This window comes from Oryctolagus cuniculus, chromosome 11 (assembly GCF_051225735.1).
Source record: "Oryctolagus cuniculus isolate XC-2025 breed Fujian yellow rabbit chromosome 11, ASM5122573v1, whole genome shotgun sequence".
Taxonomy (NCBI): domain Eukaryota; kingdom Metazoa; phylum Chordata; class Mammalia; order Lagomorpha; family Leporidae; genus Oryctolagus; species Oryctolagus cuniculus.
This window is the reverse complement of record NC_142877.1, coordinates 122516826-122529190: the sequence shown is the minus strand read 5'-3', so window position 1 is coordinate 122529190 and position 12365 is coordinate 122516826. Positions and strand designations below refer to the sequence as shown.

Here is a 12365-nt window from a genome sequence, read left to right as displayed (position 1 = left end):
CTGACGGGAGGGGGGTCCGGCCCGAAGCCCCCGGCCACATCCGTGTAGGGTCCAGGGCCCTCGCTCCTCCTGGTTTTCCTGGGCGATCGTCACTTCTCAGCCCCGAGTCCTGAGTCCTGAGCGCTCCGAGGCCCCCGCCCGCCCCCTTCCGGGGCCCCGGCCCCCCCCCAGCCCCCGAGAGTCCTGAGCGCTTCCCTTCCGGCTTCCTGGGACCCCTGGGCCGGCCCTCCCGCACGCCGGATGGTCCTGTGCGGGGCTGAGAGCCGGACTGCGACCCCGGCCTGTTTGCCCCGAGGTGCAGGATTCTTCCCACGGCAGCGGCTGAGGCTCTGGGGCAGCGGCCGTCTCCCGGGACGTCCACCCCGAGCCGGGGACACGCGGGAGGCGTCCCCTGGGTAATTTCTTCTGCGTTTTCCCCTGTGTTTCTGCCTCTTGTGCTTTCCTACTGAGCTGATAAACTCATTGTCGTTCCCCCCATTTCTGATTTCTTTTAAAAAACACCTGTTTTCCGGTTTTCTTCAAGTCGCAAGCGTTCCGGCGGGCTTTTTGCAAGTTCTGCCGACAGGTAAACACAGACACACAAGAAGACGAGGGGCAACACCGCTCCTCTAAGAGCCCCCCATGCAGGGGTGCAGGGCCTCGGGGCCCAGGGCGCCCCAGCTCGGGCCTCACACAGCAAGCACACCTGCGGCCTCCCCCCCAGGACCCCCCGGGTGCCCGAGCTGCGGAAGGCACAGAACCCTGACTAGTGCTGAGCTGTGACCACGACCACGTGCGGTTTACAAACCAGGCCAGGGGCCTCAGAGCCACGCCAGGAAGGAGGCAGAGCTGCGGCAGCCAGGTGCTGGGCTCCCAGCCCGGTGTGCCCGGCCTCTCTGGGTAGCCCCACCTCCTGCACTGGGTTCTCGGGCAGGATCAGCGGGAGTCGCTGAGCCGGGGATGAGACGGGGGAGGCCGACCCACTCTGCTCACAGCCCTGGGGGAGCACCTGGGGGGACTTGGGAGAGACTTGTGGGGGATTTGGGGGGACTTGGAAGGGACTGGGGAGACTTGGGGGAGTGGGAAGAACTTGGTGGGATGGGAGGATTTGGGGGGACTTGGAGGGATCCTGGGGGACTTGGGGGGATTTGGGAGGGTCTGGGGGGCTGGGGGGACTTGGGCTATAGATGGGCACCTTGCTCTTTCCGTGGAGGGCTGCTCTGGGGCAGGGTCCCGGGCAGTTTTCCTGGCCTCTCAGCAGGCTGGTCTGGCCCCACCAGGCCGTCAGAATCCCCACATGAAGAGAGCCGGTGGCTCGAGCCCACCTCCGGCGAGGGTGCCTTCCCTGGGACGGCTTCCCACCCACTCACGTCTGACGTCTCACACAGACAAGTGCGGGCCTGCACGACGCCTGGACAGGGCCAGCCGGGCACTGGGGCGGGGCCACCTGTGTGTCTCTGGTGCCGAAATTCCCCAAGGGGGCCCTGGTCTGAGTAGCCGGCTGGGGGTGCCGGGGAGAGGCAGCCGCTCCGGCCTCGGGCAGCGCCTGCCAAGTCAGCTCACCCGGGGGAGGCCGACACCAGCCCAGAAGGCAGCGCCCAGACCATGCGCCCGCCACAGAGCCCGCCACAGAGCCCCTGGGGCAGCTTCTCTCCACGGCCCCACTCGGCACAGCTGGTCTACACCGGCTCAGAGCACCCCGATTCCAATGCCTCTCACCCGTGTCCTGTGAGCGTCCTGTGTTCCCTGGGACGCGGGGGGCAGGTGACACTGTCCCTGGACCCCCCCCCCTTCCTCTGTCCAGGTGCTGAGCCCGAGCCGCTCAGTCCATTTCACGACCCACTAATGGGGCGGCGACCTGCACTCGCGTGAACGCCCACGTCAGCACGGCTGGGCAGCATCCAGTCCCAGCCTCCACCGCGGGCCCCGGTGAGGGAGGGGCTGCAGGGCCCCCGAGGCCCAGCGCCTGCTCCTGCCATCGGCGGGGGCCCAGCCGGGGTGTGGGGGCAGGAAGCGGGCTCTGCTCTGGGAATCCGGCCCTGGGACGGAATGAGCGGACGTGGCCGCCAATCTCAGCCCAGCTCAGCCGGAGAAGTAACTGACGGTGAATCGCAAGGACCGGGCCGGGAGCGCCGAGCCGCCTACTGGAGCCGGGGTCATCGGCTCCCGTCCCGCGGCGTTGCCTTCAAGAGCTCAGCCAGCCTTCGAGGAGAGCTTTGAAAATGGGGCACGCGGGCCAGGGACTCCCCTGGGAACAGTACCCGTGGAGCCCCCAAGACGCCCAGGCCAGGGACCCCTGCCCTGCCTCTGGGCAGCAACAGGGGTCTTCCCCTGCGGCTGAGCCCCGAGCTCCCACAGCAGGGGAGCAGGGGTGCCACGGATGGGCAGATCCAGACCCTCGGGCTCCTGAGCTGGGCGCACAAGGCCTCGGGCCACACGGGGCCACGGTGGGAGTCTGGCCGAGGCAGCAGATTCCAAGCCGCCACCCCGGCTTCGCTGGCCACGAGCAGTCACTCCAGCCCCAGCGCACAGGGCGGGGTGCGCAGTGACTCAGCAAGGGTCCTGGGAGACACGCAGGGGACAGCCCCAGCGAGGCTTCAGGTGCTACACTGAGGGGCGTGGCCGGCCAGCCCCCAGCCCCACGCTGTGGCCTCCAGCTCCAGGCGTGGGCACCTGTGCCATGTCCACGCAGGCCCGGAGCTGGCCAGGCTGCACCACGAGACACTCACCTCCCGGGGACTCTGCTCGCAAGCTTCCTGCCTGCGAGGGTGCAGGTGTGGGGCCCAGCGGCTTCTGGAACGAGGAGCCATAGCCTGTCCTGCCCTGGCCGGGAGGTGCCAGGGCTTCCGGGCAGCAGGGGGCTTCCGGGCCGGCAGAGCCTCCCTTCCCCCACCCACCCCACCCCGCTGTCATCCCCACCCCCCTTCAGAAGCCTCCCAGCCGCAGCAGCAGCAGGAGGCGGCTCCCCCACAGGCCCTCCCGACAGGGGTCTGCACCGGGGGGTCAGCGTCCACCCCGTGTGACCCTGTGATGGGGGAGAGGGCGAGGCGGGGAGGAGGCAGCGGCCGGGACCCTCTCTGCCTGGGAGCCCCCATCACAGCGTCCACTGCCCCCCACCCAGGGCAGGGAGGGGCACGCACCGTGGTCGTCTTGACGCGGCCGCCGGGCTGCGTGCACGTCCAGCCGGAGCGGTTGATGAGCAGGTCGCAGCCCTCACCCTCCAGGCAGGGCAGCATGTCACACCACTGCTTGGTCTTGATGATCCGAGCTGCGGGAGAGAGGAGCGGGCGTCAGCGTGCACTCCCCCAGCCCACCCCGCGCCAGCCCTGCACTCCCCCAGCCCACCCTGCACCAGGCCAGCAGCGGAGGAGAGGAGAGAGGAGCGGGCCTCAGCCCTGCACTCCCCCAGCCCACCCCGCGCCAGGCTGGCAGGGGAGGAGAGGAGAGAGGAGAAGGTGTCAGCGTGCGCTCCCCCAGCCCACCCCGCGCCAGGCTGGCAGGGGAGGAGAGAGGAGAGAGGAGCGGGCCTCAGCCCTGCACTCCCCCAGCCCACCCCGCGTCAGCGTGCACTCCCCCAGCCCACCCAGCGCCCCAGGCTGGCAGGGGAGGAGAGGAGAGAGGAGCGGGCCTCAGCCCTGCACTCCCCCAGCCCACCCCACCCTGCGCCCCAGGCCGGCCCCACAATGCCAGCCCTGCCTCTCCCTGGTCTCCTCTCTCAGCCCAAGGTGCCGGAAACCTCGCCACAGCGCAGCCTCTGGGGGCGATGGCCTCTCTGTCCTCTTGGGGAGGAGCTCTGTGGGGCCCCAGGGTCAGCGCTGGGGTCTGCGCCGGCCTCACAGCGGCTCCCCAGCCTTCCAGGAGGGGCTGCGGGGGCTCTGCCACCCCCACCCATCGGCTCTGGTGACAGGAAAGCTGGTGGAGAGTTCTTGGACTCTGGCAAACGCGAACGTAAACCCCACTCCACAAACACACGCTTACACACGCATGCACACATGTGCACACACACACACACACACACACCTCGCAGCCCCAGAAATCCCATTTGCAACACCAGGGGAGAGACCTGGACGCATTACGAATGCGCTGTGGTGAGGGGAGGGGGGTCTCTCGCTTTAGTCACAGGGGCGGGAGGGGAAGAGGATTTAAGATAGAGGAGGGGCATGGACCCTGCCCTGAGACATCTGTGGTGTCGGCCCGCCCCCTGCACGCTCACACACAGGTCACACATGTACACCCACGTGCTTTCCCATGTACACACATGCACACCCCATGTGCGTACTCACACAGTCCCATGCACACAGAAACGCATGCATTCCCATATAACACATACACACACCCCATGCACATACGTGTGCACACTCCCATGTGCATACATGCACACCCCATGTGCACACCCACACAGTCCCATGTATACACACGCATTCCCATAAAACACACACACACGCCCCACGTGCACACCCACATGCAGACCCTTGTACACGCACAGGCACACCCAGGCTGGCCACTCTGTGGGTCTGCCTGGCATCTGGCGCTGGGTTTGCTGGGCAGCCGCGTCCGGGGCCCTGGGCCGGCACGGAGCACACACCGCCTTTGTCTGCCTTGCCCAGCCCTGCGCACTTCCTGCGGGAGTCGGGGGGGGGGGACAGGGAGGGGCGGAACCCGGGCACAAAGGGGCTTTTCATGCCCCCACCTCTCAACTCTGTTCTGCCTGGGCGCAGGCTGGGAAGGCCCCTCCTCCGTCCCCGATGTCTCCACGGCTCCCAGGGTGGGGAACAACCTCCCCCCGCGCTGCCCTGGCTTCCTGAGGGGCGCGGGGGACGGCGGCTGACAAGGCACACGTGGGCAGTCAGGGCGTGCCGTGCGCTGAGGCAGAGGACAGGTGTGCACGAGCACACACACACACACACGTGCACAGATGTACACACACACACGTGCACACACACATACGCAGGTGCTTCACTGCCTGGCCAGGAGGGCCTCGCTGACATCCACCCTCTGTGGACAGATGGATGGACAGAATCCACACAGCGTGCTACACCTGCTGCAGGTGTGGCCTGGAGGACCAGGAGGGACACACACGTCGAGGAGTGCCGCCCCGGCCATGGCTCCTGGCAGGGCTCGAGCTGGGGACAGAGCTGCATCCAGGCCTCTTCTGACGGTCACTCCAGGTCCCAGACACCGGGGGCACCCACTTGGGAGTGAGAAAAGCAGCACCTGCAGTGTCAGGGCCCCGGGCGCACGACCTCTGACCTCCACCAGCAGGGCCATGGGCGCATCCCACTGCCCCGCTCCCTCAGCCAGACCCTGGGGGACGCTGGGCCTTGCCACAGGGGTGGGCGCTCTCCCGGCTCCAGGTGCCCTGAGAGGCCTCGGGGACCCTGGAGTCCCCAGCGAAGTCCTGATTGAGCACAGAGCCAGGCGCCAGGTGCCTCGGCTCAGACGGCACAGCCCAGCCCTCAGTGCCGGGCTCCCGCCCGCCAGCACCCACCCACCATCCGACTGCAGACACTGGCAGCTGGAGGGCACCCGGCCTTCACCCCGACCTTATTTCATGGGGACCATGGTGACAACAGGACCGGGGGTCTAGCAGAGCCGCATTGCTCCTTCCAAGTCTCCCCAGCACACCTGGGGCAACACTGCAGCCTGGGGCAGCGCCAGGACACCGGGGTCCTCCCCCCAGCCTGCTCTCAGACCCTGCTTTCAACAGCCACTTAGAACCAGTGTGAGTGCCGGTGTGCTCTGTGTAGCGTGGGCGGGCACCGCACCTGCAGCCTGGGCGTGGGGCAGACACGCGTGTGTGTGTGTGTGTGTGCAGTCACGTACACGGTCATGCACGTGACCCCTCCTCCTGAAAACCCCATCACCACCACTGCCATGACCTTCATCATCCCCACCACCATCATCACCACTGCTACATCACTTCATCACCATCACCACCATTGCCATCACCATCACCATCCCCACCACCATCATCATCCCCACCATCAGAGCCACCACCACCATCCCCACCACCATCCCCACCATCCCCACCACCGTCACCATCCCCACCACCAGCACTGCCATCACCACCAGCATCACCACCACCATCCCCACCACCACCACCACCATCACCACCACCGTCACCATCCCCACAACCAGCACTGCCATCACCGTCACCAGCACCAGCAGCTGCCTGGCTCGATCCCTTGCCTGTGCCAGGTATGCAAGCTCCTTTGTTCCCACGGCACAAACTCCCCGGCCTCAGCCCCCGCCCCCCCCCAGCTCAGGCCAGCCAGCTCACCTGCTCAGGCTACCTGGGCCGTGAGGTGAGGCGCTCATCGGTGCCTCGCGTGAGCCACGTTACAGCCCACTCCCATTCTAGCCCACGCCCGGCTCTCCCAGGCCCTGCTGGGTGCACCCCAGCTGGCACCTTGCTCGCCCACCCCACACCCCAGGCGCCTGCTGCAGCACCCTGCCCCCCCCCCACTACAGCCCCAGGCCCCTGCTCCTGTCTGGGACATGACGCCAGGGCAGCCCCTCCCACAGCACGGGTGGGCAGAGGAACAGGCCGGAAGGTGCTCTCAGACCTGCTTCTCAGAGTGCGAATGCGGGCCCAGGTGCTGTGGTGCAGCAGGGGCGGTGCCCTGGGGATGCCTGCCCCTGGGAGGCAGCAGGGGGCGGCCGGAGCACATGGCTCCCCGCCACCCACATGGGAGACGAGGATGAAATCCTGGGCTCCTGGATTCAGGCTGGCCCAGCCCTGGCTGCTGCGGGCACTTGGGGCAAAACCAGCAGACGCAGCAGGGACGGGAGGCCTTCAGTCTCCTTGAGCTGAGCTCAATGGTTTCTACCCCAGGGCCTTTGCCATCAGGAAGCAGGCGCTGCACAGGCCAGCCCTGTGCACCCCAACCTGCACTGTGTGCCCCAGGACCTGGCTCAGAGGACAGCCAGGAGCGGCCCTCCCCCCACACTGCCAACCTGCACCCATGTGCCCCAGGACCTGGCTCAGAGGCGGATGGCCAGGAGCAGCCCTCCCCCAGCTTCCTCCCTGTGTATCCCCAACCTGCACCTCGTGTGCCCCAGGACCTGGCTCAGAGGACAGCCAGGAGCGGCCCTCCCCCCACACTGCCAACCTGCACCCATGTGCCCCAGGACCTGGCTCAGAGGTGGACGGCCAGGAGCGGCCCTCCCCCCACACCGCCAACCTGCACCCATGTGCCCCAGGACCTGGCTCAGAGGTGGACGGCCAGGAGCGGCCCTACTGACCAAGAGGCTGTGAAGGAGGGGGTGCTGGCGGGGCAGGGAGGGGTGGTTGACAGGGACAAGCAGCTTGCTGCACTGTGGGGTGCAGGACAGCCCGCCCCACCCCGACTGCACCCTAGATGAGGGCCCCCGAGCAGGCAGCAGGGTTGAGGGTCTCGGAAGACCCTGGGTCGCGTGGCTCAGCAGCACCAGGGAAGCCCCAGGGGCCAAGGAGCCTGCTGACCGTGCAGGGACCGAGGGACAGCAGCAGGCGTGGCCGAGCCAGTGACCCGGGTGGCCTTGGACAGCTGAGTTCTGGGAACCAGCACTGCGTGTAGCCTGCAGCCAGCCCCGCCCACTCCCCTTGGCAGATCCTTTCTTGTTTCCACACCAGGCAGCTCCCGCCAATCTCAGCGGAGGAGGCGGGCAGCCCAGCGAGGCCCCACCCCCAAGGGCCTGGACGAGGCAGGAGACCCGGAGCTAGCTGGGTGCTGGGGGTGGCAGAGTTCATGGCCAGGCTGCTGGCTGGGCCTGGACAGGGGGCAGGGCAGTGAGGGACTGCAGGGCCCGGGGACGGCACTGCCACGCTGGGCGCCCGAGCCCGCGCCGCCCGCACCGCCGGCTTCCCCCGGAACAAAGTGTTCCCTCACCCCCACGGGCACGCGGTTTGCTTTCCTCGCTCAGCAGCCTGGGGAAAGGAACCCCGGGGGACTCCGGGAGCTCTCCCTGGCCACATGCTCGGCGTAATCAGAGGCACGGGGCGGCGAGCAGCGCCTGACCCCAGACAGGGTCCCCCAAACCTCCCAGCTCCTGTGGGGGCAGAGAGGACAGGGGCATGCTGTGCGGTGGTCCAGGGAGACCACAGACACACGGGAACACGGGAACACACACACAGACGCGGGCGGAACAGCACCCACGCTGAAGCTGCTCACTGCGGGGCGGGAGCTGAGGCCGCGGTTACGCCACCCGCTGCCGCCCACAGCCCAGCTCCTGGGTTTGAGCCCGCACCGGCTTCTGACTCCAGCTTCCCGCTAACGTGCCCCGGGGCGGGGGTGGGGCAGCACCTCTAGGCTGGGGTGGCGGCTGGGGCGCCCTCTGGGCCTGCAGGTGAGCGCCCTTCTCCAGGGGTGGACGCCTGGGCCCCAAAGAAAGGGCAAAGGGGGCCGGCGCCGCGGCTCACTAGGCTGATCCTCCGCCTGCGGTGCTGGCACACCAGGTTCTAGTCCCGGTCGGGGCACCGGATTCTGTCCCGGTTGCCCCTCTTCCAGGCCAGATCTCTGCTGTGGCCAGAGAAGGTAGTGGAGGATGGCCCAAGTGCTTGGGCCCTGCACCCCATGGGAGACCAGGAGAAGCCCCTGGCTCCTGCCTTCGGATCAGCACGGTGCGCCAGCTGTAGCGGTCATTTGGGGGATGAACCAACGGAGAGAAGACCTTTCTCTCTGTCTCTCTCTCACTGTCTAATTCTGCCTGTCAAAGAGAGAGAGAGAGAGAGAGAGAGAGAGAGAGAGAGAGAGAGAGAAGGAAGGAAGGAAGGAAGGAAGGAAGGAAGGAAGGAAGGAAGGAAGGAAGGAAGGAAGGAAGGAAAGAAAGAAAGAAAGAAAGAAAGAAAGAAAGAAAGAAAGAAAGAAAGAAAGAAAGAAAGAAAGAAAGAAAGAAAGAAAGAAAGAAAGGGCAAAGGGAATGGCGGCTGTGGCCAGGAGCCCCACGCTCCCGATCCGATGAGGAATGCAGGGGCGCATGGGGCAGGCTTGCTGGCCTGCTGGTAGCCCTGAGATGCACTGTGTCGCCCGCCATCACTCACAAGGCAGCGTCAGCTCACGTCACACGAGGTCGGAGAGGCTGAGGTCGCCCAGCGGCAGGTGGAGATGCCGGGCCCTGAGCCGAGGCTGCCACGAGCGGCCTGGGCTCCCCGTGTCTGGCACAGTCAAGGGCTGGGACTGTGCTGCGCACCTCACTCTCCACGGCTCCACCCTGAGCTCCCAGGGCTGGAGAGCAGCAGGGACCCCGCCATCCCTCTCTGCTCGTGACTGGGGAGGGTGAGGGGGCTGGCCCCAGGCTAGCAGCCCCAGTGCTGGGCCACGGGTGTGGCCCTTGGGGACAGGACACTGGCCCTGGCTGCAGGTGCTCCCCACCCCGTTGCACTCATGCTCCCACCCGTGGGTTCTTGTTTACTGCCCGGAGTGGCCGCGCGGTCACTGGTCACCTCCACACCCGGCTGTACTGGGAGGCAGCCAGCGGCGAGGAGAGAGGCTTGGGGCACCTGCTCTTCCGGCTTTACTGCTGTAAATACGTCCACTTCTTCCACCTTTGGACAGGTTCCCGGGTGGGGGTGGAATTAGAGGACCAGCTCAGAGCATCTGAGGTGAGGCTCCACCCGCCAGGCTGCAGGGGGCTGGGATTCACCCCTACCCCGGCTGGCCCCTCCACACCCAGCAGTGCTTCCATGAGCAGAAGGTGGAGAGAGGTCAGGGCCTCCCAGCGTGCTTGGGGCTGTCCACACAGCTTGGCAGACAGGGTCACTGACTGCCGCAGAGCTGAGGCTGTGACAGGTGCACACAGCACAGGCACCGCAGGGAGCCCAGGGACCCCGAGGTCACGTGAAGACCCCAGGTGGCCCGCGGCCCGCACCCTCCGGCTGCTTCTGCTCCGGACCCAACACCTGACACGGGCCCTGAGGCACCTGTGCGGAAACCACGTGTGGGGTTCACATTTTTTTTGCACCAAAATGGACATATCGTGCAGCCCCGTTCTCCATGCGCTTCCTGGAATCCCTTGGGTGCAGCTGTGAGCTTCTGGCTTTGGGAGTGCAGCGCCCACAATTCCAGCCCTGGGGTCAGCCTGCAGCCGCCCCCTCTTCTAAACGCCAAGTCCACCAAACCGCCTCTGGCCCCCCGCTGAGGATCCCCCGGCCCCTGCCACCCTGGTAGTCACGCCCCACCCCTGTGCTGGCCTCGTCCCCAGAGTCCAGATCGGACCACCCTGGCTTCCCTGTAGCCCACTTTCCTTAGACACGGGACCCCCAAACACCAGAAACGGGGGTCTCCCAGCCTGGGTCTCAGTGCTAGGTCCGTCACGCCCTCCGAAGAAGCCGGCGGGCAGGCAGCCCGTGATTGGCAGCCAGGGGAAGGGGGTCGGAGGGGGCCGCAGCCCCTCACGCCTGGAGCCGGAAAGCTGCAGAGCCCCGGGTTCTCTGCGGCACCTGCCTGGTGGGGCTCAAAGGCTTGGGCCACGTACGTGACCTCAGCTTACGGCCCCCAGCAGACAAGGCCACAGGCATTCACGTGGCTGCACTGCTGCCTGCCCGAGGGGAGGCAGGCCTGTCCCCGGGAGCCGTGCTGTGGTCAGTGGTGTCCGTGGAGCTGTCCTGCCCCCCGGGAGGACTTCCCGGAAGAGGCGAGGCTTGACGGATGAGCGCACCACAGGGAGAAGAGGAAGTGGGCATTGCGGGCGGGAGGAGGAGAGGCCAGGAGGGCATGGGGACCCTCCTGGTGACCGGGGGCCACACAGCCACCACGCAGGCCCGGAGCCCACTCCCCTGGGGTCTGTACTCCAGCAGGACGGGGACCCCGAGGCCTGAGGTGGGGAGCGGCTGGCTGGACAGTTGGGCCCTGGTGCACCTGAGTGGGAGAGTGGCCAGGGTGTGCGGGCTCAGAGCCCATCAGCCACAGCTGCCTGCTGTCACCATGGACTCCACAGCCTGACCATTCCCAGTGTGCTCTGTGTGCGACCCCGGCCTACAGGGACCCCTGGCCAAGAGGGAGGGAGGCCACGTCCAGCGCCCCAGCGGGGAGCCCACGCCCCTTGTCACCTGTCGTCCCAGCCACCAGCCCGGGGCAGAAGCAGAAACGCGGCGTCTGAGCACCCGGGGGCCGCAGGTGACCCCGAGCAGTCCCGTGTGGGGGGCCGCCTGCCGCGGGCTGTGTGGGGTGCACAGCTGCAGGTGACCCCGAGCAGCCCGCCCACCACCAGCTCGTGTGGGGGGCCGCCTGCCGCGGGCTGTGTGGGGTGCAGAGCTGCAGGTGACCCCGAGCAGCCCACCCACCACCAGCCCCGTGTGGGGGGTCGCCTGCCGCAGGCTGTGTGGGGTGGACAGCTGCCTGGGGCCACCCAGCCTCCCCACCCCCACCGGGGGCCACAGGACCGACCGGCTCCCCTCCAGGGTCCCAGGGACACGCGCGGCAGCAGGCTCTCTCCCGCACCACGTCACGGTGTTCATCACTGCAGAAAAATCTGCCGAGCCCAGAGCACATCTCAGAAGGAGACGTTTTCTTTCCACAACTTCTGGACAGCATAATTTAGCGAGAACGGTCTCGATAATTATTTTTTCTTTAAATAGTCACGGTGGAATGTATTAATTTTCAAGATGGGTCTCTGATTACAGTGATTCATTAGCTGCCTGGAACTGTCCCCACCGGCGGCGAGAACGCGAGCGTCTCCCTCGTGACCGGGCGATGGGCGCCCGCGCCGCACGGGGCACAAACACTCCAAGCCGGGTAATCAAATTAGATGGAGAGGGAAGAAAGCCGCCCGCAGTCGCCAGGAGCTACCTGTTCCATTATTGCGTTAGGATTAAGACGTCTCCGTGGAGAGAAAAAAACAACACTCCCATCATCTTTCCTGGGGAAATTCTGAGCCGACAGGAGCCGCGGAGAGGGGGCGGCACCTCCTGTCGCTGCAGCGGCCTGGGGCTCCGCGCGAACGGAGCTGGGGGGCGGCCAGGGCCCCTCCCTCAGAGGCACAGGCTCCTTCTCGACAGAGGCCTTCGGGGTCCCTGGGCGCTCCTGGGGCTGGGGGCCTCTGGGAACGTGAGGCGGGCTCCATCCCAGGAGTGGCCCTGCTCTGAGTGCCGGTCACTTCCTAAGGGGGAGCCGCTGAGGCCACCAACTCTACCTCCCTGGGGAAGCCGAGGCCGCCTCAGCACTCAGAGCCGTTATGGGTCACCCACCCATCCACGCACACCCACACCCATACATGCATACATGCACCCATCCACACACACCCACCCACTCATCCATGCACCCACCCACCCACGCACAAATGTACCCACCCTCTCACGCACATGCACTACCCATCCACGCACACACACCCATTCAACCATGTACCCACTCACCCACGCACAAACGCACACAAGCACCCATCCATGCACAAACCCACATACACACCCA

General features: G+C 66.6%; 1 protein-coding gene across 2 annotated transcripts in view; it reads right to left on the bottom strand.

The window, feature by feature from the left end:
• Positions 1 to 12365, bottom strand: part of TAFA5 (TAFA chemokine like family member 5) — a 126826-nt gene that overhangs the window by 13454 nt on the left and 101007 nt on the right. For both annotated transcript variants that reach the window (XM_070051544.2, XM_070051545.2), the window contains exon 3: positions 3120 to 3247. In XM_070051544.2, coding sequence (XP_069907645.1) covers positions 3120 to 3247 — 128 coding nt within the window. The remainder of the gene's footprint in view (positions 1 to 3119; positions 3248 to 12365) is intronic.